The sequence below is a fragment of the Copadichromis virginalis genome, linkage group LG20 (assembly GCF_057382275.1).
Source record: "Copadichromis virginalis isolate Kocher_CV1m ecotype Utaka linkage group LG20, C_Virginalis_male_GT1.1, whole genome shotgun sequence".
Lineage (NCBI taxonomy): Eukaryota > Metazoa > Chordata > Actinopteri > Cichliformes > Cichlidae > Copadichromis > Copadichromis virginalis.
In genome coordinates, this window is record NC_140637.1 from 29,472,172 (window position 1) to 29,499,800 (window position 27,629).

Below are 27,629 nucleotides of genomic sequence, written 5' to 3' on the forward strand. Positions count from 1 at the left end.
TTTTGGATAGAAGAGCCAAGAAATCAAAAATAATGAGGATGACACTAAAAGGCCTCTCTATTCATGGCAATTTAGTTTGTCTCGGTTGTCATTCAGTCTCTTTTTGTTTCATCGTGCATTATTATCATTTTGGAAACAGGTTCGGCTTCAGAGGCTTGTCTTTCCTGTTCGGTCCCTGTGACGTTATCACATAATGGAACAAATTTTAATTAAAGAAATTAGTGAATTAGTCATACTCAAATGGAACCCACTTCTCGTAAGATTCACCATACCCTCTAATTAGTATGGAATATTCATGTAATCTAAACACCGTGTGTGACTAATGCATCTCCAACTGGTTTTTGAGCTTAAATAGGTAAATTCATTTAAACTCCTCCATCATGGCTGTTGAATTTAATCAGAATTTAAGCAGCTGCCAGCAGCCATTTCTCTTACTATACCTCATCTCTGCGAGAAACCCGTAAGATTAAGTTTGCTTCACTGTCAAAAAGGTTTATCCTTGGTTTGGATTCCACAGAGACAAACAGTTCCTCATACTTTGTGATCGGAAAGATCTGTCAGCGCTTTTTCTTCTCTGTCTCTCTCCGTCTCTTTCTTCTTCTTCTTTCTTGCTCTCCCTCTCTTGCGGTCTATCTCTATCTCCAGTCTCTATTGAGGGGTTCAGGCTTCTATTTATTCCTGGTGGTTCATTTGAGCTTAATCACATTGCACCAACCAGCAGCCACCTGGGGACAGGCAGAATTAATGTGTGTGAGGGACAGCCAGCAGATGGATAGGGGACCAGTGGCCCCAGTAGGAGTGTGCAGAGAATGCCTGCTGGTTAGAAAAGAAAAAAAAATCTTTCCCTCTACAATCTGACTTACGAAGAGTAATGACAAGCAGGAGCTGTCTGCGGGCTGACTGATTGTTCCGAGCTGTCCACACCACAGAGCAAGTCTACAGAAACCCTTGAGGTTCAGAGAAAGGTAGCATCTAATATCTGTCTCACTAGTGGGACCTGGAAAAAAAACACACTGCATAATGAAACATGACAGATTTTAGGATTAAGACTTTTTGGTTACAAATGGGGTGACTTCACAGAGGATGAAGAAGTAGATGTGGTAACGTGTATTCTCTTTGATTTTGAGTGCTGAAAACATTAGTAATATCAAGATCACTTGTCTTGAGCAAGAGACTGAAAACAATTTAACCACTGTATGACAGATAACAGACCCTCTCTCTTCTGCTTCACTACCCCATCTACACTCATGAAGCGCAGAGTTTTTATAGCAGAGAATCCCAGTAATGGGTTTTGCCAGTGTGCAGGTGACAGCTGTTGCCGGAGGCATTATGTTTTGGTCTTGTTCATATATACATCAAGCTGACGTTCGGCCATCCCATTCTAACAGACGTATTTGCTGCTGAATGTCTTGAAGGAATTTCTTAAAATATGACAAAGCGTTAACTGTAAAGCTCTTGGTGATTGAAACTCAAGGTGCCATGTTTTCAGCCAAAAATATTTATCTGACAAAGATCAAGTTCCCTTTTCCAAAAGGAGCGTGCAAACAAAATGAGTACGTGTCAATACAAAATATTGCAGATGTGATGTCACCGCTTGTATTTCTAAAAGTGAGGTTTCTGGAAGTAACAGCAGGAGAGAGTCACTGTAGACAGTGACTGTGGAGCAGTTCAACAGCAGTATGCTATTTTGATGCATTAAGCAAAGTCGAAAATAGGACAAGTATTTCTTGTGGCTCTTCTCACCCAAGTTTTTCCAGATATTAGGAAAGAGTTACAGTTTCCACAAACTTCCACAAAGTTGTGCCTTCTCAAGGTGACTGTCTTTGATTCAGTTTGTTGCCATAACAATGCAATATTACTCAGAGGTACCCTGAATTGCTTTTGATCGAGTGGATATTTTTCAGGGCACCTTTAATACTGTACATGCACATTCCAATTTATGTGTAATTGATGTCAGCCTGCCAGTTTACTGTAACGAATGTGTACCTACGCACAGGGCACATTTATTAAACGGTCTCCATCTAAGTATAATACTTAGCAAATACTAACACTTGGACTATTGTTATTCTTGGAGTGCAATGTTGCATATGTGTTTCTGTATCAGTGGTATTTTAAGTATCAGCTTTGGACAGGGTGGTGTTTTTATATTATTGCAGGCTGATATACATTTCCCATCGGATTTTCTTGTTATAGAATTTAAATTAAATTGTGTTTAGATGCATTTTGTCAAATCATGTTTGACATTATTTTATTTTTGTTTTGTTTTTTTCCATGTGGCTCCTCATCTATGAACAATCGACTGTGACGCTGACAGGTAAGAAAAATAAGTTTTTTTGTTTGTGACCTTTTACAGTTCTTATGCCTGCTGCTGCCTAATTTGCACTATTAATTTGCAGTAAAAAAAAATAGACTACATTTCTTTTATATAGACTAGTTTGTCTACCGTTCTCCTGTTAAGAGATCGTTGTTATATTAAACCATATGGCACTCGTGCATTGTGCATTTCTTGCTTTTCTGTTACATTATTAACCAAAACTTGGCTGAAAATGAACAGTAGAGTTTTCATCTTTTTCATAGTACAGACAAAAGCTGCTTGAACTCAATTATAGCATACTAATTATTTTCTCCACTATCTTTTTCCCCTCTTAAAAGCCAGTGAATGCTTTTTCTAAGTAGGTTACTCAGCATGTCCACCTCTTAGAGCTAGATTGTCATGCTGCAAATGGTTATTTGTATCTTGTAATGTCCTGTTGGTTCCTATATGGAAACACTCAGAATACTCGCAAACTGTCACTGGCCTGTTTTCCTAAGAGGAAAATTTACCAAAATCTCCAGGGGCACCTTCAGTCTCCTGTTTAAGAGACTGCTTGAAGGGTGTTATCTTTTGCTATATGTGACCTGCCCTCAAATTATCCCCTGCAAAGTATGACACACTGAAAACTCTAACAACCTGGGGATGTTAAGCCTGGAATTTAAGGTCTTTTACAGTTGTTCTCATCCAGATAGTTATTATGGCATTGGAGTGTCATTGCGCAAGCTTTCTAGGGCAGTTAGATGTTATCTTGGCCTCTTTATAAGCATGTGGGTTGTCTGATTGACCTCAAGTGCATCAACAGACTCTCCACTGTGTATTATTTACATCCACTCCTGCATTAATCATTCTACGATATACAGCCAGGAGAAATGAGTCCATATGGTTGTATATTACGTCAAGAACTTGGTCAGTCTGCGGTACGAATGAATCGCAGGAGTCATATTGACAGTTTGATGTCTTATGGAGTTTCTGTAGCTCAGAGAAATTGTTGCTTACAGTTACATCATCAATGTAGCATTAAGAGTACATCTAAACTCTAAGGATTTGGGCTACTACTGTATAAATTATTTTTCTTGTTGGAGATCTTCATTGCACGCAGTTTTTGTACTGTATGGACACAACATCCACATCTGTGGTTGTGTATGTGGTAAAAATGGGCACAGTAACTGGATAAACTCTTTCATACGTTCCAAAGATTTCTGGTTCATTGTCTGTTGTTTTGTCTTCTTTAAAACAATTCTCCCTGTTTTCGTTTATTTAAAAAATATATCTTAAAACTCAGCTGACTCAGCTAATTAATGATAACATTATTTCAGACAGACCACAAAGTTGAGCTAAAGCACAATTCCAGTAGGTCCACGCCAGCTGATGGCTCAGCTGATATACTATAACAATCCAACTGGCAACTCTCATACAAGGTGCAGTATTTATTTTATTGTCTGAACATCTGCAGAAACCCTTTTCAATGCCAACTCCAGCCCGGAGCCTTCTTTTCATGCTGTGTCTGACTTCATCAGTGTCTGTTTGTTGTTACTGGTCAGTGTTGAGGTTGTCACTCAAAAGGAAGTATTACATATTTATCTTTACTCTTTAAAAAGTAATTTGCTACATTACTCATTAACTGTAAGAAGGAAATACTTACACTACACTACTTGTAATATAACTTTTTGCGTCGTTCCACATTATGGCATGAGATGCACTGTCATATAATTACCAGTTAGCAATATAAACCTTAGGCTACATGCTGACACACTGCCACAAATCCCTATTCAGTTGAGGACACAGGATGTTTCTTTTAGTGTTTAAATATTAACTCAAACCTGAGAGAAAAATGTTGTGGCTACGGTGACTCTGCTGTAGAAACAGGAAAAGGTAGAAATGGAAGCTGCAGTGCCACTTCACTGTTTGTTGGCTGCTTGTCTGTCCTCATCTTTCATTCAGCTTTAACACCATTCTGAATTGGAGTTCTTGTGTCTAGTGTCTTCTTCATCAAAGTATCGGTGGATGTTTCTGGCACTCACACAGTTTGCACTTTGCTGTTACATTCTTCTCCTTTTGTGCAATAAAAATGAAAGTTAATATTATAGCTCTGCTTTTCAAGCCTTTTGGATTATTTTCTCTATTCTCGCTCCACAGGAGCTAAACACAGGCATGTTTGAAAAGTTTTGACCACTAAGCTGAAAGAGGCTGATGGGGTATTGTCGTCAGCGGGCAGGCGGGCGGGGTGGACACACGAATTTGTGAATGCACCAACTCAAGAACAAGACTATGCAGGATCTTCAAACTGATACCATAACTGCATCTACTTAAAATCTCAGCAAAGTTCCAATCTCAGTGACTTTGACCTCAAGATCAAGGTCAGAGGTCAGGTTTTCAGAAGATTTTGTGAACGCGATAGCTCAAGAAGGAAGTCGCCTAGGATTTTTAAATTCATACCACAGGTGCATGTACATAAATCTTGAACAAGTTTGAATCTCAATGGTCTAGACATCAAGGTCAAGTGTTCTGAAATTGTCCTAGTATTTTCAAGTCTTTGCCATATTGTACCTAATAGGAGGTAGCACTGGCCATCATTTGTGCATCCTTCATGAGAAACTGGCATAAAGCAAATAACAGCATTACTCTTTGGTTATTATTGCTGTTATTAATACTCTAATTTTATATATATATACATATGTAAATATATGAAAAATGTAATGTACTTACAGTACCGTGTTACGTTTAAATATGTCATATCCAACCCTGCGGCTGAGGGCAGAGCAGAGGTGTATGAAAAAATATAAATTGAGTGAAGTACAGATTAATAGGTCATGTCCACTTTACCTGCTTTGATCCTGATGTGGGTTGTATCAGTGTCACTCTGTTAAAGCTTAGCTGTGACATTTTAATAGTCATTATTAATGCTCCTGCTAAGTCTACATGTGCCCTGTGAAAAAAGGTCTAAGGTCTGAAAAAAGATGTTTGTACAGTTTGTACAGCCCCTGACCCTTAGTTTGCACCTACTATAGTTTGTTTCTTGCCTTTGGCTTTTTTAAAATGTCGTAATTTACTTTTAATCTTAGGTATTCTGTCTCTGACAGTAATGTGACTACACCCAAAGCAAGAACTTTCTTATTGGGTTAAAGAGCCAAGTTACACTCACATTAAAGCAGTTTAAAAAGTATGTTTTATTCCGCCGTTGAAAAGAAATCACTACATACTGTACATTAATGCCACTGTTTTGCACAATATCCAACTACAAACCTCTGTATATTTTATATATTTTATTTTATTGTTTACTCTATTTAATTTGTAAAATATGTACACACACACACACACACACACACACACACACACACACACACACACACACACACACACACACATACGTAGAGAAACATATTTAGTATACACATCCAGTAATGCATATACTATTATATATTGTACATATATTTATTAGTCTCTGTTGCTTGTGAAGCTCGCACACAAGAATTTCACCCACATGTACTGTACCAGTGTACCTGCACATGTGATGTGACAATAAAAGTGATTTGATTTGATTTGAAAGTAGGCGTAATTCCACATATGAATCTTATAATTCTGCCTACGTCAAACTGCCAAAGCTACAGTCTGTCATTGTTGCTGATTGAGTCGTATTCCAGAAATGTGTTTGCACTGGGGATTTAGGAAAACACAAAATTTATTCACCTTAAAACAAATGTTATTCTTATTTTTGAACATACACTCCCTGTTCAGGATAGAATTTAAAAAGAAGGCCCGTCCCACAACAGCAGAACAATATATTCCCAGCTGAATGAAGAACTGTGTGTGACAACGCTTTTACTTCTTGACAAAACAACCTGTGCAGTATACCCACACAGTTCCAGGACTGAAATCCCCAGAAGGTATCAGTATGATTGATGCTTTTCTCTCTACTGATTGCTTTACTTTCTTTCGTCTCACAAACAGCTGTGAGACCTGAATTACGCCTGGTAATGAAACCACTGAAAACCAATCTGGCACGAATCTGACGTCACAACTCTGATGTACTTGAAGGCTGTTTCTTACAAGTGACTGAGGACTTACTTTTTCTCAATTAAATGGACAGCCAGCTCTGACATCTGTATTTTGATTTGCTCCTTTCTTCTTTTTTTTTTCCTTTGTCTTTGCTCTATCAGACAGCTTTGCAGTATACTGAATCTCTTGCTCTGTGCACAGCATCCAATATTTATATGGAGCTTGAAGGCAGATAGCATGCCAAACAGCTAAATACCATGTGGGTTTTGATGAATCTATGCAGTGTTGGTAGGCAGGATTTTACAGATAATGATATCATAGCACTGAACGTGTAAATATTCAATATGTGTTTTTTATTTTATTTTATTTTTTCTTCTTTATTATTATTCTCATCCTAAAGCAAGCTGGACTTAATACCGACTTGCTGAATTAAATAGATCCATTTTCTTTCTTGTCTTACTGTGTCGATTTCTTTCATGCAAAAACTTGAAACCACTTTTGTCATTTTTAATAACACTGCCCCAATATCATAAATCTGAGCCTATGTTTATTTGAAAACATTCTCAGTGTGACTGTGCCAGGGGCAGGAGGCGAGGACAAATATAAGTGGCATCAATCACTGGCTGTTTCATCTCCTGGCATGGCCCCAGACAAACAACATTTAGAGAATAGCAATGCTGCTCCCTCAGTTGTTAGTGTTTACAACCTGTGTCTGTTTTTCCTTTTAAAGCAATCTTTTTATCTCCTCTGTGCTTTATCAGTCTGAGGGATCCTTTTCTTTGCAGTTTTTTATTTGACCCAGGGATCATAAAAGGAAACTGCAATCCAACTTATCAATAAGACAACTTCATGTCAGTGTGTGTCTTATAGCTCTGGGGCCTTGCTTTGATAGGTTTTCTTGACTTTCAGTCTGAAGTATAAGTTTTATTTATTCCTCTTCAAAAGTTTATTTTCTATACAACATTCTAGTATGAGGATAATTTATATTTTGATAGCAATACAATATGTGACAATATGTTGTACACAGATGGAACAGTGAGTATTACTGTCATCTGATGGTGACAGACTGTCAGGAGGTCTTTGGTTTCAGTCTGCAGACCAGCTGGCGAGACCAACCTTTTTGTGTGAGGTTTATTCTCCCTGTACGTGCATGGTTTTTGTCTGAGTATTCGGGTTTCCTCTGGGTCAGGTGGTGATTCTAAGGTGTGAATGAAAGCATAAATGTGATGAACCGGCAACCTGTCCAGGTGGTACCCCTTCTCTTGCTCTTGGGATAAGCACAAGCCCAAATCAGTTGGATGGATGGATGAATTAATGTTATAAATATGCATTAGCTTATTACGGGGTTGTAATAACATTATGGGCATGTTAATGTTACAGTTCAGCTTACAGAGCGGCTGGTCTGTCTGCGTAGTTCTAGCTTTTTTTTGTGCCCCTCTTTAAGAGAGCACTTCTAGCTCTCTAAAATGGGATAGCCTTGCAACAAGGGAACTCATTAATCTCCCTCTGTATTTCCATCGTTAGCACTAGGAGAGTAGAGTGCTTCCCCACTTAATTTGGCTTTTGTCCAAACTGTAAAACCCATGTGTTAGGAGTAATATGAAAATCCAGTTAGCCATATTTTCTCTAGGAGCAGTCTGTGATGTCTCTGTCTTAAGATCTTTCAGTGAGATTAGCAGTATTTCATCCATATCTTGGCTGGTGACTGACAGATATGCTTTCCTTTCCCTTCCAGCTTTTTGTCTTGGACAAATCAGCTACATTAACATCTGGCCTTGTTAACAGTTTTGCCTCTCCTGTTTCCAGATTCTTCTCCTGGCTTTCCATGTATTGAATAACATCTTTACATACAGCTTTATCACATCACAGACATTTTTTTTCTAGGTTTTTAGTTGCTTAATTTAACCCTTTTATTGTCGCTGCTGTGTTATTTATTTGTTGTTTTCCCTAAAACCAATTAAATCTTACTAATTAAGACTAAATAAAACAGTAGTCCTAAAGGCTTTGAATCCTGACACCTGCTAAATGAAGTCTATATAATTACTGCGTTTGAAGAAACCGGAGCTGAAGTATGCTTAATTTTCAGTTATGTCATTTTATGAATGAGACAGTCCACACTCTCATGCTGTACTCTAGAATAGGAGAAGTCAAGGGGTCAAAAGCCTTTCCATAATAAGTGAAGTGAACCATAAATAGAAGAGAGCTTCAAGCCTTGTAAAATTCATAGTGGGTTAATTGCACTGTCAGTGCACGTATGGGACTGTTTCATTGCATTTGATCTAAAGATGGTGAACAAAGTCAAAGCAGCCCTGAGAACTAGAGACAATTAGTTAAAAGTCGTTAACACAACAATGAGTGATGCTTCAGTCTGAGCAGGGCTGCGTGATGAGAACTGCTCTGTAATGGTGTTTCCTTCACCGCCTCTGCTGGCTAATTGACAGTGTATTTATTCCTCTGAATTAGCGCCTGGTTTCAGCTTTTCCTCCCTCCCTATTAAGAAGATTGGCTGTGAGCGTTTAACTTTGTCTGTCCATTTATGAGTGAAATTGTTTGAAAAGAGGAAAAAAATACATAATTGGGCTGGCTTAGTGGTGCCTTGATTAAGTGGCAGAATGTCTTTGAAGTGACAAAGTTTGATTTTTGCACACATGCAGGCGTTTCCCAAGTGGGACTTCTGGGTCAGAGAAGGCCAAAATATTGTGTGATGTAGTCTATTCCAACAGAGCCAATTTAGCTTGTAATTGACCTCTGTGTTCTCCCTCCTATGTATATTGATTGGGGGGGAAAAGGGGGGTGGGTCCTAGTGAAGTTATAGACTTTTAGCCTTACCTTTGGTGTCTTAAAATTTAGGGAACTTTTCTAATAATTATTTTTTTCTCAGAAATAAATCCACCTCCCCTCCTCCTCTTCCTCCCAATCCCTTGCTTGCTACAGAATGTTAACCACAACAAGCTAGCATGAGGTTTGGAGTGGAACAGATATCATTATGCATGCTTCTGTAGATTAACTAATCACAGACACCACCTGGGTGTGCTGATTGCCATTAATCCACTATTATAATTGAAAATTATGGTTTGTGCTGCTAAAGCATGCTGTCTCTTCATCGGCCCTAATAGACCGCGCACCTTTGCTTCCTGGCAAACTTGTCAGTCACACTGAAAGCAACGTGAACCCCTGAGGTGAAGAGCTAATATATTTATATGTGTATAAAAGTATGTAAATAGAATGTTTGCACCATATGAGAGTGGTCAGGTTTTACAGACTGTTTGATGAGGATACGCAATTTAAATCATTTTTGTTGTCCCATTTGGATTCCTCAAATCTGACATGAGTGCTGGCTTCCTATAGGGCTTCATAATGATTCACTTAATCTACTATCCCAGACAGCTGGCAGTAGCCTCTTGTGAGTTGCCCTCTAATGGAAAACCCAGCATCAACTGAACGATGTCCTGCCACAGAGCCTGGTCCTCATCCTGCTGCCAACTCTTTGCTTGTTCCTCCGTTTATAATCCTGTTCAGAAATATTCTCAGGGAAAGCGGATTACCATACAGAGGGGTATGAATCTCCCTCCAGTTGTATCACGCTGCTAATTAAATTTATCATTGTCTTCAGAAATGGTTGCTATCCTCATTCTCCTCACTCTCTGGGATGCGTGCTCCAATAAAGGCGCTTCCTGTTTTAGTTATTATGCCTAATGGATTTCTCTCAGTCTGGGATTGTTGTCCGTAATCGGCTGTTCTGTTACATGTGAAGAGCTCACAAACAAAAATGGCGGTATTGCATCTACTCCTCCGCCCTCCACCCACCCATGAAATGAGTGACACTCCACCTTTAAGCTGCATTTCACTTCTCCAGTGTTACATTAAGTGTTTGTCTTTAAATGGAAACCAAAAAGTTAGAGTAAAATGTTAAATAAGAGATGTGACAAACAATATGCTGCAGCGTGTGGTCTTATTTTTTTCTCTCAGAGATGGTTTTTAAAGATTTAATTACCAAAAATCATCTTTTGTGCTTTTTGTTTTTCGAGCAGATGAATAATAACTGCTATTTTCCACTTAGAGAGCTCTTAAGACGAAATCCCTTAGTTAAGAAATAAGTTCCCTAACTTAAGCTCCCCTGTGCTCTGGGCTCAAAGACTGAAGACTGGAAAAAATCAAAGGTAAAGAAAAGTAAGGCTGGTGGTATCCACACTAAAGTGGATTTCCTGCCTTCACTCTGCACCGTCACACGGTTTCTCTCTCTCTCTGCCCCTTCACTGCTGCCAGCACCAAACTTGTTTTTCATAGCACTTGAAACACAAGAGCAGAGTTGTTTTGTTTCAGCGTAAGACATGCTTCTCCACGGTAAGAGATGGCGAAGCTTTCAGCTGTCAAAAGAAACATTGAGGAGTGTGTGAGGAGAGCACAAAAGAAGCAAGGAATGCTTGTCTCCAAATTCATCACAGCACATTTCCAACTCAGGCTGTGCAAGGGCACATTGAAGATGGACACAGGAGTATACCTTTTACATATGGACCTGCAAACATAAACATTTTTTAACCGTCACCATGACTGTGTTCGTCCTAAACTCCTCCCTTCCACATTCTTGACCTTAGGTTAACCATGTGTAATGTTCGCATTGCACATCTTCGGTCGGATGCTTCAGAAGATCGTCTGTGAAAAAAATAAGCCAGATAATTATGATTGAGAGTCAGTGGGAGTGTGTTGGTGTGTTGTGGTTGGGGTCGTCGTGTCCTCCAGCATTTAACATTTAGCTGAAATAACACAGGGGGTGTGTGGTCCATGTTGGCCCGCTGTATCAGTTAGATTTTTGACTCACCCTTCACCCCATAGGTCATTATTGAAATCACGCCGTACTTTGTAAGGTTTAGCTCTCAGAGGGATGATCTAGCCTTAGTTTGTGTGTTACTGCAAACTGGTACAACTGAGAACAAAGCTGTGTGTTAGCTGGAAAACTCACATGGAAAGAATCATCTAACAAATTCCCACCTCCCCCCACTGGAATGTTCTGGCAAGCTATCTCTGTGACATAATATTAATAACAGAGACCAACTGTATATATCAACTGGGAGATGACTCGCCTCCATTAAATCAGTTCTGACTGGATCAGTCCCTGAGCTACACAACATCATGACTCATTCACTCAGGCTGGGTGTCATTATTGCCATGCTCTCCACATGCACTGTTTGCCTGACAGAAAGCACCTTCAAGATTCTAATAAAGTGGCTCAGGGCTCTGCTTGTGATATTTGGTGGTGGATCTGACAAACACGTATGTTTTCTTTTCGGTATATGGTCTTAGCCTCTTTCTGTCCCACTGCAAAGCGCCCTATAGGGAGCGCTTTGAATACATATTTTCAGAGAATTTGTTCATGTGCGTTCCCTCTGTCTGACACTTACCTACAGATGCATAGACACACATATCCATACAGTGTGCACATGCAAGTTGCCTGGAGCTAAACCAGTGTCTAGGAAAAGGGTGGTGAGCCTATAAAGTTGGTATATGTAGAAGTTTATATAATGGCATGTATTACAGTTCAGGTCAGTCACGCCAAACGTTTATGACATTACATAAGATTACATTATGACTCTTTTTTTTTTTTTTTTTGGCTATTGGACCCACAAATTTATGGTGGGTAACCTTTTAAATCTCAAATGATGGTCAGGCTTCTAGCCTTATTTCTCTTCATCTGTCTTGAAGACTAACTGTGCACACAATTGTTTGGCCGTTAACATGAAGGTCATCCCAGGCCTGTTTATATAGACCTTTATAGACAAACGAGCATCTGAAATTGGTCACAAAAACCTGTGAAACGCAGATCCAGATGTTAATGAGGTCATTCATGGTTCTATCCCAGAGCAGTTATTTTTGCATGTGTATGATCACGCCGTGCTCTACTGGTGCACAACAGGAACAGTCTCAGAACCTTTTGATCCCACCTCTTACACTGTGATCTCCCCACATACTTTGCAGTGTTTATAGAGACAGTGTTGGCAGACTCAGCCAACCTCTACTTCTGTCGGTTGTGTGACAACATTGTGGACACAGATGTTGATTTTGATATGCTCTAGTTCGCCCCACCCTACCACGTCCATCATGCCTAATCCATCAGTCTGTCGGTCATGTGGAGGAATTATTTATTAAACATAATCAATGTCTGCTATGTGGAAGTGAAAGAATACAAATCAGAGACGGCCTCAAGAATGGCATGAGATAAATATTTAGTTGACATTCAGCAGCTGTAGGGAGGTTTTGCCTCTCTGATTCTCTTCATATCTGCTCGCTGGCATCTGGCTGCTATAACCTTTTCATCTGCTTTGTGTGACTGATGTGGCTGCCCTCTCCTCCCAGGGCATACACCAGGTTTATTGAGCAGCCCCTCGTGTGTCTTCAAAGAGTTACAAACATTTAGTCTATGAATTATCTGTATCTAGTGGCCAAGCGATGTTTGTAGGCATGACTACACTTAAGTTACACCTACACTTGTATATATGAGCTATAAAAAAACAACAACCTTGCACCATCATTCTAATTATCCTCCACACACACATCGTATGCACACCTCAAACGCACGTATGAGTGACGGAAGATGAGCGGTGGGCTAAGATTACTGAAGTTCAACTTGCTGACTCATTTCAGTGATAGGTGAGTGTCCTGTTCTGCAGCCAGGCTGCTACACATGATAAATGACAGTAATGTAGGAGAGTGGTTTCTCTTCATGCACACCCTCCCAGCATAGCCTCCTGGAGATGGACGACAAGGATCAGGTTGTGATTGTCTGCCAGAAATAGTGGATACATCATTCCCCGGACCTGGAATTGCTTTTTAGCCATAGCTACTCATGACAGCACATGCTGATGAAGAAGAGTGAAGGTGCAGTCAAGGACATAGTGATGTACATGAAGAGGTTACAGTAAACTGAGTCTGCATTTTCATGTGTCTAAGTAAAACGTGGTTATAATCACTTATGACCAGACCAAAAGTTATTTTTAATTGTTGTTTTGAAGCTTTACGGCATGTCACATGATTGCCTCAATTGAGGAAGTTTACTTGGGATGCACTGATCAGCCAGCTAAGGGCCACTATCGACTGGTTTTGCTTTAGTCGTGACTAAATTGCTTGCTAAGTAGCAAATACTCTTATGAGTTGTTATTCTTCATTAAAAATCCTTCTCAAGAGCAGACAAAGGCACATCAAAATATTTAAAATAACTAAATCATAAGTACTCATTATGCAGAATCGGCTCTGAGGCTTCATAATTGCTTACTCAATGTTAATAAAAGTCTACAGACTTCAGAAGAGGTCAAAATTTCATGAAGCATAAAAAATAAAATGCATCTTTCCATTATAAAAGACCACCTAGTTCTTGGTACTCTCCCTTTTTAAATAGCTTTCATAATTATTGAGTAATTACTTACTGACTAATAAATGTAATTGATTCAGCACTAATGTATGCAGATACAGCTCTGGTGTGTGTGTCCGTGTCAGCAACATGCCATTTGAAGATGTGAGTCGAGACTCGAGACAGCATCTGGGTCAGCCAAGCAACAAGATGCACACATCAAATCAGCAACTGCTGCTCCTCGGGCGGTGCTTTCCAATACAAAACACCTTCTGCTTGGCTGTGCATATTATTAGCAGACATGAGAAACATCACTGCTGACTACCCAGGGCATTTTAGGCAAACGTTACGCACACACACCCACGCACATACACACTGTATGCAAACATACGAAATCACGCATCGCCAAATGTCCAGAGTTTAGGAACTTGGCAAATTCCTCTGTCATGACACATCCCTTGTAAATAATTCTTGTACCACATGCTCACGATCACACAAAATGTTAGGCGTCTGATACATTTCATTGCCACATGTTTAGAGTACTTGTCGAATTTTTTTTTCTTTGATGAAAATCAAAATCAGTGTGTGTGTGTCAGACAGAAAGAGAGAAAGGGAGAAAAGCCGGAGAGACTTTTTGTTTCCCTGGGGTTCTCCCTGATGCATCAGGGAGCATATTGTCAGTGACAGCCCAAGTTATTGAGGCTAAGAGCGCATCATTTTACTTGCTCTGTAGAACTATAATCCGTAGAGCTGCAGATGCTACTTTTGCCGCTTTGGTGCATTCTGAAGCAGAAACAGATTGCACGTGTTTTACAACTTTAGGAAATCTTGTGCATTGTCCTTTACCTGTCGTGGATTTTTTTGGTACGCCAGTTCCTCCTGTAATCGTAAATGTCTGTGGTTGGTGGAGCTTGATAATTGTTAGGGTGCAAATCACATGTATTTGCAACATCCACCACTGTTGTTGTTGTTGTTGTTGTTGTTGTTGTTGTTGTTTTGACCACCTAGATCTGTATGAGAATCCTTCCATCTGGTCCCTCTCATTCCCATTTTTCAATAGGAAGCTGACCGATCTCTCCTCTTGTCGCTTCTTCATTTCTCTCTGATCCACTGATGACAATGAAACCCTTTGTCTCCCTCTCCATGCGGCGAGATGTAGCGATGACTATCCCAGAGATGGGGCGAGAAAGATTGTTCTGGTCTTTGATCTCTTGTTTCTCATTAAACCCCTTTGGAAGCTATTATTTGTTAGAGTGCATGTGCGCACATGCATGCTCACGTGTAGTGCGAGGGAGCGCTTTTGTTTGTCTGTGGGTTGTGTGGGCCTATAATAGGCGTATGCGTGTGTCTGTGTGTGAATAGACAGACGGAGGTTTCAAACCACAAAGATAGCAAACAGCAGAAGGCTTTTTGATGATGTAGCGTGCAGAAGGGAGCTACTTCTTTTCTGGCCTCCACATAGTAGATCAGCAAGATGAATAATGGGTCGAGGAAGAAATGTGTTTGAAGGCTCTCTTTTTAACACACACACACACACACACACACACACACACACACACACACACACACACACACACACACACACACACCTTCATTCCATAACTGTTGTGCATTGTATTTTTATCTAGAATTTTTATCTTATTTGAGTGCCTCAACGAGGACTTGACTCACTGTAAGAATTTTGGAGCTGTGCATTCAGAGTAAAAGTGCTGTGTAGAAATGAAGATGAAAACTATCAAAACAAACAAGTTTCTAAAGGACACCTTGTTTAAAAACCTGTTCTTTTCTTCCTTTTTCCATGCATTGTTTCTCTTGCTGTCATCTTTGTATGGGTCTGCTGCCTGGTAGTAATTTTGGAAAAGCACGCTTGAGTCCTCTGCTGTAGTGGACGATGGAGGTCTCTACAGCTTGTTAAAAGTTTGCCGTTGTTGACTTTTCTTCCCTGCTTTTTCTCTGAATCTTTGTGAAAGGAGGTCCTTACAGTGTGTTCCATAGGCTTTTGGCCATACACTGAACTTGATGTAAGATTCACTCTACAGAGTGATAAAAAGCAGCCAACCTGAAGTAAAAAGTGCACTTACAGAAGCTTGGAAAGTAAAGCGTCTGGGCTTCTTTAAGTTTAAGATGCCAACTGTCTGCCATCTATAATCCAGTTTTGAGATCCCTTGATGCCCGCTCACATCCAGGGCCCTTTGACTTCAGTAAATCACATGATAGGGTGGGGCTAGGCTTCACAATGGGTTCACCTGAAACCTTGGCTGATTGTGACCCACACCTGTTTTCACACCTTGGCTCGCCTTCAAGTGTGATTAGGTAGAGGATCAATAGGGGATCCGTGACCCTCTTGGGAACACTCCCATGGGGCTTCAAATCTGGGACTCTCCACCAATTGCTCTTAGAAATGAAGAAGCTTCTCGGATGAGAGGTGAAACATCTTCAAGAAACTTAAAGTCCTTTCCTTTCCAAGCTCCTTAGACTATGATGACCTGGATGACTGAGAACCTTCACAGACATACTTACAAAAGCTGTACCTTTTAACATTGCAATTTAAGTGACATCTACTGATTAGCCTTAAAGTACCTTAGGTATCCCAAATACTTACTCTCCTTTTTGATACTAAAATTCTGAAAACACAATGGTACCAATTTCTTTCTTCTGTACCATTAGGTACTGTAGGCAGTGTATGCAGTTCTTCAGGAACTGAGGGGGGCAGCACATCCTAGTTTGTCATTACTTGCTGAAGAAGAATGACACCCACAGACACTGCAAAAACTGTAGTGTATGAGGAAGATGACAATTAACTGCAGCTGCCACAATAATGCTGTCACTCACCTGACTCATAAAGGCAGCCCGAGGCAGGTGATGATTTATTCACTCAAGGTGTGCTTTTCAGCCAAAGGGAAGAAATTCTCCCAGTTTAGCAAAGCACCCAAAATATCAACATCCAAATCTGCTCATAGAATTAAAAGTAAATGAATTCACAGTTCAACATTCAACCATATCCTTCTTATGTTATTCTGAAATTTACGTTATCTGCAGTAATGTTAGTAGGTTACACGGCAGCGACTCTAACATTTCAGTATCTGTTCTGTAAACAAAATATAAGATTAGCATTTTAAATAAATGATCTGCAATCACTGTGCTGGTGATTTAACTTTTTTAACTTCTTAAACATGAATTCTTCAATAAATACATAAATAAGGTTTAAGTTCATGGGATAAATAATTTATTTTGGTGTTGAACTGGGTTTTGAGAATCCACTGGTTCTAGTACTAGTACATTATGTGTTGCACAATGGAAGAATTGTAGCATTTACTAATTAGCCCAGAACAGGAAGTAAAGCTAAGGCTGCTGGGACCTACGTTTGTTTTAAAGGGTTAAGGAAAATATGTGTTTTTATATAATATTGCCACTGTGTTAAAAAGTCATGGTTACACCAAAAACATCCTGTGGGAATCACAAATATCTGAAACAAATTTCATGGCTTTCTGCCATAGGTGTTTGGAAAAATCTTAAAAGTGATTAGGATACATCCTCTGGGAACCATGATTATCTGTACAAAAGTCTGAGCTGAAGTACATGGCAACATATATCACTGGATAACTTCAAAATAAGCTGTCAGTAAAACCATGAAACACCAATCATAGGTAGGATTAGGTGATATAACAATAGCTATTTCTGTGTGGACCAAACTAATAGGGCTGCCACGATTAGTCGACTAGTCACGATTACGTCGACTATCAAAATCGTCGACGACTGATTTAATAGTCGACGCGTCGTTTGAAGCTTTGTAAGATCACAAAAGACGCAGGAATACCGGTAAGCAGTAGGATTTAAGAGTGTAATAACGGCCTGACACAGAAGATGGCAGCACTGCATGTACAAGGATGCCAGCTGCCATTAACCCCGAAGAAGAAGAAGAAGCTGTGTCCCAGAATTCATAGCGCAGCCCAGCTCAGTTTACAACAATGGCGGCAGCTAGTTAGTTTTAATATTACTCTTATTATTCTTTCTGGGTCACAAAATAAACGTTTAACATATTTTCATGCGAGAATGTAGCTGTGTAAACCTCAAATATCTGCTCAGTTTACCAGGACACCACATATTTTCAAAAGCGCTCCGACGTTTTCGGAGACGTCTGTTACCCACTAGCTCGATAGCTAGCCGGGGTTACAGGCTCACCGGCAAATCGTTTTCAAACCCACCGTCGTCTGTCGCTACTCAGGTTAAATATATATAAGTCACTTAGATAACTTCAAAATGTTATTGTTTGGCTTTTTTAATATTTTATTTGTTCCTGAGTAAATCGGTTTGGCTGAGATTAAAGTTATAGTTTTTACACAGCTGAATAAACAACTGATTATCAGAAGTGTGAGATGCTCGAGAATATACTCCGGTGTCCCGTTATATTTTAGATAGCAAGGAGTTTATTAAACTTCACCGAAAGAATCTGCAAATTTCATTAAAATTTAATAAACTATCATCTTGTCTTTATTTTTAGTTAGCACATACCATAAACACTTAAAGCTGTAAGCTAATGATAGTTATATAAGAGCAGATGCTGCTGGTGCAATAAGCTGTACGTTTTACGTCCAATGGATGATGATCTGATTAGTCGACTAATCGCAAAAATAATCGGTGACTAGTCGACTATCAAAATAATCGTTTGTGGCAGCCCTACAAACTAATATAACCTGTAATCAAAAGTTATATTGGTTCAGCAGCAAATGCATCTCTAATAGGATACAGGACAGCTGTTCCTGGATTTTGGTATGGATGACCTCCAATAGCTGATGCACATATAGGTAGTAGAGGTGGGTGTGTCAACTGAGTTGCAGTGGATCTGACAGACTGCAGGGCCAAGAAATCATTTTCTGAGAGAAGTGGCTGGAGATAAATACTGGGTGAAGGAGAGTTTAATGCCACAATCTGTCAGTCTGCTCCATATCACAGAAAGGGGATAGGACAGGAGAGAAGAGAAGACCTGCTTCTGATGACTGTCAGGTGACTGTGACTGTTCTTAGCCTCCCTGCCTCAGCTAAGAATCAAAAGGCAACCAAAAAGGCTTGCCTGTAGCTTTGTATACATGTATGTATACGTGTATGTATATGTGTGTAAATCTATAGAGATATAGAGATTGATAGATATAGATCTATAGATAGGTGTGTGTGTATGTGTGAAAGGACAATTTCAAGGTCACTTCTTACTGCCTGGAAAACAAATGCTTGTTACTTTTATTGCATGTGGTTAACTATTGACTGGGGAGGACAGGGTACTTTGAATTAATGTGAAGTCACCTCATTTGGCAAGAATTCATCACACCGTACTACACAGACTGACTGGCTCCACTGAAGTTTTGATATGGCATGCACACATGCTCTATGTATCAATATAATAGGTGTAGACTGTTAAATGAGCCAAGACTGCACTAAGCCAGTTTCATCTCAAACATGTAAGTAATGGATATTTAGTACAGTCAGCCAACAATTGCAAGTAAGCCACCCGAATCCAAGAATATATTTCTGAATGCCGAGTGCTTTGGCAGACCATCTGTGTCTACTGCCAAGTGCACTGATGATTATTACACTGACTATAATAAACCTATAACATTAAGTCCGCATTCAATCTGTAGCATGACCATTCCTTTCAATTACCTGCTAAAAGAGTTCATTGCATACTTCTGCCAAGGGTGCAGGGATAATGATGCTGTCCTTGTGGCACACCAAGCTCACATAATATCATGAAGAGTCCCTTCTCCAGCACCTCATTTCCTCCAATTCTCTTATCAATAGGAATTTGATACTTATCGCCGATAAATCCTGTCATTCAACATTCTGTAAAGTCTTGATTTTAAAAGGTGAAATACTGAAACATGTATCTTGTCTAAAAAAAGTCTCTGACCTGGCCATTAGTTACTTTACAGCCAAAACACCCACACTGTGCAGTCTGACCTTATGTTAAGATATGGTGCCACTAATTGGATTTCAAGAGAGATCTATCTAACCTGAAGGGAGAAGGGCTACTGGGGACATTGATTTCCTTCATCTAACATTTTTCATCCCAAAGTGTTCCTCCATCCACAATTAATCACTTGAGCTTTGCAGCACTAATTGACTTCACACAGACTCCCTTTTCTAGCCAATTAAAGTACAGCTCTCAGCTTAAACAGTGGCCACACGAGCGAAAGATTTGTTCTAAAACAAGAAACAATCCACACCTCTCCAACTTCAAAGAAGGGTGTTTAAGGAGAAATGCTGGTTTTATTCATGTCACATTGATTGGGCAGACATGACACTGGTGTAAAACCCACCATGTCTGTATGCCTGTTGCTCTCTAAAGGGAAACCAAAATGAGCCGTAAGTGTTTATTTCATTTTCCTCTACCTTTTTAGTATAAATATAGACAACCGTGTTTCCAAAAATCTGGTGATTCCTCTGTCTGCCTGTCATACAGAATGAGGCAGGACATTCTATTGTCCCAAGTTGCCAAATGAACCTAACAAGGTGGTAATTAGCAGATGGTAGGGGCTTTCTCACCATTTCTGGAGCTGCACTACTGTCAGAGAATTGCCTCATTAGACGCCCACTGACACCCCTGCTGGTGACATCGCTTCATTGCTTCCTCTCTCATTTTGGAAGAGCATTGTGTCTATGCAAGCATATTGTAATTTAACTGCCTGTTTACTGGATGCCTGGGTAAATATCTGTATTGCAAGTGTATTGTTTTGGCCCCGGTGAACCGAGAGCATGCTGGTGTGCCAAGTCGAGCTGCAGGGTTTTAGCAGAAGACAAACAAAGATGGATAGTTTTACCTGAGTGCTCGGTAGAAAGTTTGGAAGCTTATTTGTTTCTGTAGTTGAAGAGAGTTTTTTTTTTTTTTGAGTCAACCTAACTTCTTTCTCATGATTATATCAGTCTGAACAACAGATTAACAGCTAATCTATTGCTCTGCTGATGATTAAAATACTACGTAAACTATTAGACTTGGTTCCACTTTGGTCACTAGAAGATGAAGCCTATCAAAGTGATAATCGATAGGCAGCACATGAAATTATTAGCCTATATCTTTTTTTCAATGGCATGTCTTAAACTGTTGGATGGATTGTCGTGAGACACTTTACCCCAGATGAAATTTCAGTTGATGGTGTTATTTCTTTCAAGACGAAATGCTTAAAAAACCCATTACTGTCATCCTCAACTGTGCTTTGCTGGTTGTGTGATTTGGTACATTTTAACACAGTTTTTCTAAGAAATTGAACATAGTCAGCATTATACCTGCTAAATTGTGTTAGCATTGTGATGAAGGATTATGTAGAAACAGTCTCAGTGCTGCTAGCATGCTTCTAGGCATTTGATTTTATTCTGTTTTGTTGTAATTATGTTTAAAAAAAAATCCGAAGCACCTCATATTTCTAAATAAAAGTACATTACAAAGGATTTGTTCTGCTTTAGCATTTCATTGTGCACTTTAAAGCAGGAAAGTTGTGTACCCATCTGCTAAGCCTGTCCTCCTGCTCCTCAATATGTGACCTGAAAACTAATGGCAGCTAAATACAAAAAGAAGGCTTGGCTTGTATTTGCCTTTATCCTTGCGGCAGAAGACAGGTGAAGAGGCACTATAGCGACAGGTAGATGCAGACATCCATTGAAAGCAGAGGATTGTTATTAGAGCAAATAAAAGGTTAAGTGGCTAGCAGTGGAATAGAGAAAAAGGAGAGATGCAGGGAGGCCTGATAGCAATTCAGAAAGTGATCTCAAACATAGGTGTGAAGAGCCCCGTGGGGATCTGCCAGGGCTGATGAATCTCCACAGAAAGGGCGGCACAGGCATGCATGGAGTGGTTGAACAATGATTAAAAGGGAAAATGAGACAAGCATGGTAGGTTTCCATGTGTGTTCCCATGCATCATCATTAATCCTCCGTGCAAACGTCACCCACTTCGTGCACCTTGTCCGCCTTCACTCCCTTTGTTTTTAATAATTCTCCATCCTTGAACTGCAGTTCCCCTTTTCCCCAGCTGCTCCCCTACACTCCCCCTGTGTGAGAGTGCCTAATAGCCGGATGACAAGGCACAAAGGCTTCCATTGTGTCCCACATGCCTCGTACTACTACCCTGGCAGGCCAGTGATGTGCTGCCTAGTAACCTAGCAGGAAGCTGAGAGTCGCTGCACTCCCCCTTTCTCTCATTCTCTTTCTGTCTCTGGAGATATGATGTGGCAGGCTAACGCAAGCTGACAGGCGGGCCACAAAGGCTACCCTGTTAGAGGCTCTTGAGTAGGAGTTTGCTTTGGGCAGTGGAGGTAATTTGCATGTGTTTGTGTGTAAGTACGAGAGAGAAAAAGAGATTGATTTTTGTTGACCCTGCGTTGTATCTACACATAGTTGCGGGAATTCTGTGGTATCGGTTAGTACCCTCTGTTGTCCACACTGAAACCAGTTGATCTTCCAAGGCCTTGTGTGAAAATAGATTTGGGGTGGGTTTCCCAAGCTTGATAAAAGCCCTGGCGGAGGGGTAATCACTCCCATCTACACAAGCTTGACCCAGTGGGAGGGATGGGATGTATTTTCTTTATGTTTATTAGAATTTGGGGTTTTTCATTTCTCATAGCTTCTGGGAACATGGACCGCAGGCTTGTGGCTTTTGTGGGGTTTTGTTGTGTATTCAAAGCCAGGCAGCTTTTGTTTCATTGACCTAAATTCCTTACATTCATTGTGCCAATAAAAAGTCTATAGAGTTACATAATAGATAGCCATGCTTCTCCATGCCTTAGCACTTACTTGTACCACTGACATGCTGCAATTACGGTACCGTTTCAGCTTAAGCAAATTAGCAGGTACATGAAGGATGACTGGAAGCCCCAAAAATTCCAAAAACCTGCCTGTGCCTTCCTGCAGAGCACAGTGCCACAGTACTGAGTTGTGTTGAGCATCCAGTAAACAAGAAATTCAAAACGTTTTATTAAAAAATATTCTCACCACCATTTTTTAAGACAACATTATCCTGCTGATCTGCAGTCCTAGCATTACTTGTTTTATCCCCTTAGGGAATGAATAACAATGAATTTAATTTACAATATTTTGGAATTAGGTGGGTTTTTATTTTGTCTTATTCCCCAGCTGCCTCGGCTCTCCTTTAACACTTCCGAATGAAAATGTCATAAAAATATTGTTCAAGTTTTTCTTGAATAGGAAAAGCTCTTACAGAGTGTGGGATGTGTAGGATGCGCCACAAAAAAATCATTACTTTCACTATGGGAATATTTCTCTTTGCTATTATGAGAGTTGGATTTTTTTTTCTACATTTTATTTTCTACATGGGTCTGTATGCGTATGTGTGTGTATTTTGTAAATTAGTGAATACATTTGAATGCAAAAAAAAGTTTTTAGTTGTTAATTAAAATAATGATGCAGAGTACTATTTCAAAATATTTATGAGCAGATGAGCCAACAAGAGAATCGCTCTTACAATTTGTAAAATTACATATTTACATATTCTGCTGGAAGACGTGACTGACTTAAGCTCCCCACAGTAGTTTAATGTCGATCTCATTTGGAGTCTGTCATTTTCTGCATGACTTGTGTTTGATTTGTCAACATTTCCTGATTTGGATAAGACATCTGCTGGATTTCACCACTTCTGTCAGAGACTCTGGCAGACATTGGCACATCTTGGCCTTGCGTTTCTGCATTTTGGGCAAAGAAAAAGGGACAGATGCATAATACAAGACTTGATTCTGATCAAAGTCAAAGTGTTTTTTGAGAAGAAGAAAAAACCCCAAAGCCAAACAAATGGCATGACAATTGATGTAGATATCACATCCTTGTGCCCACTCCCTTAGTCAGCAGCGTCAGGTTAATTGTGTACCCCCTGCTAAGCAGTGGTGGAGAGAATGAGCTTTGATGCCCGCAGTGGTAGTGAAGACGTATTCAAAGCACATCCTGCGTGTCCCTTCTTCAGAAAGAAACTTATGCTCCACACACAGCTTGAGACCACACAGTGGAAGAGTCTAACTGTAGCAAAGAAGCACAAAGGATTTTGCTCTTGGTTTCTTTCTTCTCTCTTCATCTCTATGATATTCCATCACTCTAAGAAGAACTGTAAATCTTCTTCCTGCACTCTCTTTCTCAGACTTTCCTTCCTTTTCTTTTGCTTCTAAAAAACAGCCATCCTAATGTTCTGTTCCTGTTTTGTTTTTTTTTGTTTGGTTGTTTTTGTCGTGAGTGCATCTGAATTATTACTACAAAATTGTCCAATTAATGTTTAATCAGATCACTCCCCACACTTGGATTAAACTGCTGTTCCTACTAGGAAATAATAGTGCTAATGTTATGCTCTTGCCTTTTGCCATGCGTCTGGATTTTTAACGATAGAGCTTAATAAATATTTAATCATGTGACTAATAGGTTTCATTCCGATCGGGATTGGATAGAGATCATACTATGTACATTTACTTACAGTTGTGTGAAAAAGAAGGTTTTCCAAATGAGGACACAATAAAAAAAAAAGTGTTCCTTAGCAGGTCTTGAATTACATAAATATGTATGTCTGATGGGTTACATTGATTGACTGAACCTACAGTGGTGGGGAAAAATGTATCTCAAGGGTCTAACTCATCGATGATAAAGGTGGGCATAGCTACAGTGACATCATCCATTGGTTTCTGATGTTCAGCGTTAAAGCCTTGAGATCTTGATTTAACAAACAAACAACAAAAACCCGTTTTTGACAAGGAGGGGTGTGTCTGACTGTGAAGTGCTTTGGCTGGCAGCTAATTGGTCACAAGCCGTTATGTAATGAGCATACCAAGGCCAATCCTCCTTTTTTAAAACATAGCACCTGTGCTATCGCCATCTGGTGGCCATCAGATAAAATTGGCTTATTGTTTGTGATCTGGAAGCTAGGTCCATCTTTTGCACAGTTTATTGCAAGTGTATCTGTAACCTGTGTATTATTCTCGAGCACGTTTCAAAAATAAAGTTTTTAACTAAAGCTTGGGTAAAAAAAAATAAATCTATTTTTATTTCTTTAAGGCTTATTCTTTACGTTAGCATGATAGCATGAAACATGACAGTGATCATTATTGGAAGCGTAAAACTTTCATAGACTTGCATGCTACTATGTGCTACTAATCACATAGTATCAGATGTAAATATTTACTGTCCCAACATGTGGCGTTTTTGATTTGGGCACTGTAGCAGGGGTTATTGATTAGAGCTTTCCAATATTGTTGGTTATAAAATAAAATTTCTGATTATCTTTTTTAATTGTCTTTAAATGTAAATAATCAAAATGGTGTTTTTAAAATGTGTGTAGTTTGGAGGCCGTCCAGTGTGAATTCATAACTCAAACTTTTCTTTTCTTTCCCTCCAGGTAAAGTGTTGAATACTGATTTGCGTCACTACCTCAGTCTGCAGTTTCAGAAGGGCTCCCTGGACCATAAGCTCCAGCAGGTGATTAGGGACAACCTGTACCTGCGTACCATTCCCTGTGAGTAGCTTCCTCAGCCTTGGGCCCTTCAGTCTTCTCTCTCTGTCTGGGTCTTCTTGTTGCCCTCTCACCTCTCCAGATGGAGCGTAGTCTCTTCCCATCTGTAGCACTACCTGTTATGCATTTTCCTCCAGGCCCTCCCTATTCTTTAATTCAAATAAACCCCTTTAACTTGTTTTCTGTTAATTTCTTCTACTTACACTTCAGTATTATAAACTGCAGATTTTCACTTCTTGATCTTACCAAAATTTGTAAAAGCACACGGTCCTATGAAAACCTGAATAGGCTTTTATATGGATGTCTACATAGGTAAAATGTATAAATATAGACTTCAGTGCTTGTGGAATAAAAAAGGGTGAAAAACTTTCAGTGTTTTTATGTTTAATAATGGAGTTTTGCCCTCGTGTATATGAAATATTTAATTAAGAGAGATGTTTGTCAGTTTCTGATTGTTGTCAGACCTTGGTTGTGTTCGATTTAAATTCAGGAAAGAGTAATTCTACATTTTCTTCCCTATTTACTTTCCACCCTCTGATTTTTTTTTTCCCCCTCAGTTTGAGTTTGCTCCACTGCTTCTTTTGGAATATTCTGTGTTAATACCCGAGTGATTTAAAAATGGACAACAAGGGCAACAGGCGTAAATGAACGAGCAGCTGCAGTTCTCTGGGATGCGCAGCTGAGTTAAAAAAAACAAAACAAAACATAAACAACAATGTTTTTGCCATTTATCACTGAGACAGCATTTATTACTTGTGCAACTCACAGTTAGCATTTGGAAAGCTTTCACTTCTGACATTTTGCTTGTGGGGGACATTATTCAAAAGACAGTTGGAGGTGCATTTAAGGAATATTGCTGTGTAGAAGTATCACTGATTAATTTGAGATGCATATTTATTTGTGTCTTACCGAATAATCATGCTTGCTGTCGTGGAAGTTTCACAGTAGTTTAAAGTTTAATCATTAGACCTCCTCTCCTAATTACAGTGTGATAAATAACATCTCAGTCTTTTCTATCTCAAATAAAATGCAAATGTTACATTTTCTCACATTATCACAATGATTATCACAGCTGAAAAGCCAGTGTTGTAGTTGTACCTGCTTGTGCACATTTGGGTCTACTTTAGTGAGTTATTGTGGAAGATAATAGAAACTGTGAACCACGCGTATCAACACTGCGGTTTGGCTTCAGTAGCTCAGCATATGTCCGCTGTCCAGTTTGCTCATTCAGGCCTGTGCCAGTGGCTTATCACAGTGGACTCAGCCAAAGTGACCCTGTGAGCAGCCTAAATAGCCATTACAGCATGATGCCATGCGCTCATTACAGCACTCCAAATAGCATTTCGGAGTGACAGAAGTATGACTTTGCTTTTCTGCTGCACACAGAGAAGCTTCATTAAGTGTCACTCTTGCCTCCCACAAACTGGGGCTCAAGCCAGTACCAGGGGTCTAGGTCACCCAAAAATCCTTAAAGCTTCACTAAATTCCAACACCCAACTCTACCGTCTACTATCGCTCTCTCCTTCCCTGGGTATTAATATCCATTGCAGCACAGCACTCAGGCCCACTAGTCTCGCTTCACGATAAAACACCAAGGAAGGATGGTGCAAAGGTAAAAATAAAGTGCCTCAGGTTTTCAGTCAATTGCAATTTCTATTTTGAGAAGTTTAAAAACAAAAAAAAAAACTAAGCATAGCTGTTGCACTGAACTCTTCACTTACTGTTTTCTACTTACTGTAAGTCTCAGACAACTGTGGATGATGTGTGCCAAAATGGACAAGCTAAATGCCCACTTTCGAGTGTTTATTGTGTCTTCACTGTAGCTATTGAGCCAGCAACTGTAACCAACACTCATATTTCCATGTCCCTTCATGTTAGCGTTCTGATTTATTGTGTGTTTATCGTATATTACAGTCAAACTCACACAGTCTGACTAAAAGTTTGAAGTTGGCACTATGCGATCAAGCATCTGTCAGTTTACAAATGGCAATCCACGTGCTTCTTTACTCATTCTTTTTTGTTTTGCTGCAATTAGCATCTTGTGGGCAAATGCTTGTTGTTTCTTCTGGTGCTCCACTGAGTGGGTGTTCAACCTGCAAAATACAGTTCACGACTAAGAAAATCCATGAAACACAGTTCATATCTAACACTGGAGAGCTGGATTTTGATGTGAAGTCAGAATAACCTCCACAGACCTACTGTATCAACTACATTTACTTTTTGTTTTTCTTCTGTTTTGCTCCTGTATTGTTTTCATACAGTTGTTTCATCTCTTAAAAAAATCAAACACATAAACTAAAAGTTAAAACAGGCTTGTATTTTCCGGTGAGAATTGGCAGCAAATTTCTTCTGGTGCTCTCTTCAAGGCTCCTTCTCCCAGTGCTCTTTTTTTCAGGTGGCAGTTTCAGCAGTCCTAGCAGTCTCTTTCCACTGTCTAACCACTGAATAACAAACTACACATACAGTTTTATTTTTGCTATCTCTTTCATGTTT

General features: G+C 39.6%; 1 protein-coding gene across 2 annotated transcripts in view; it reads left to right on the forward strand.

Moving 5' to 3' along the window:
* The window catches only part of magi3a (membrane associated guanylate kinase, WW and PDZ domain containing 3a), a 106,616-nt gene that overhangs the window by 41,805 nt on the left and 37,182 nt on the right, over window positions 1-27,629 (forward strand). For both annotated transcript variants that reach the window (XM_085442754.1, XM_085442755.1), the window contains exon 2: window positions 25,023-25,139. In XM_085442754.1, coding sequence (XP_085298880.1) covers window positions 25,023-25,139 — 117 coding nt within the window. The remainder of the gene's footprint in view (window positions 1-25,022; window positions 25,140-27,629) is intronic.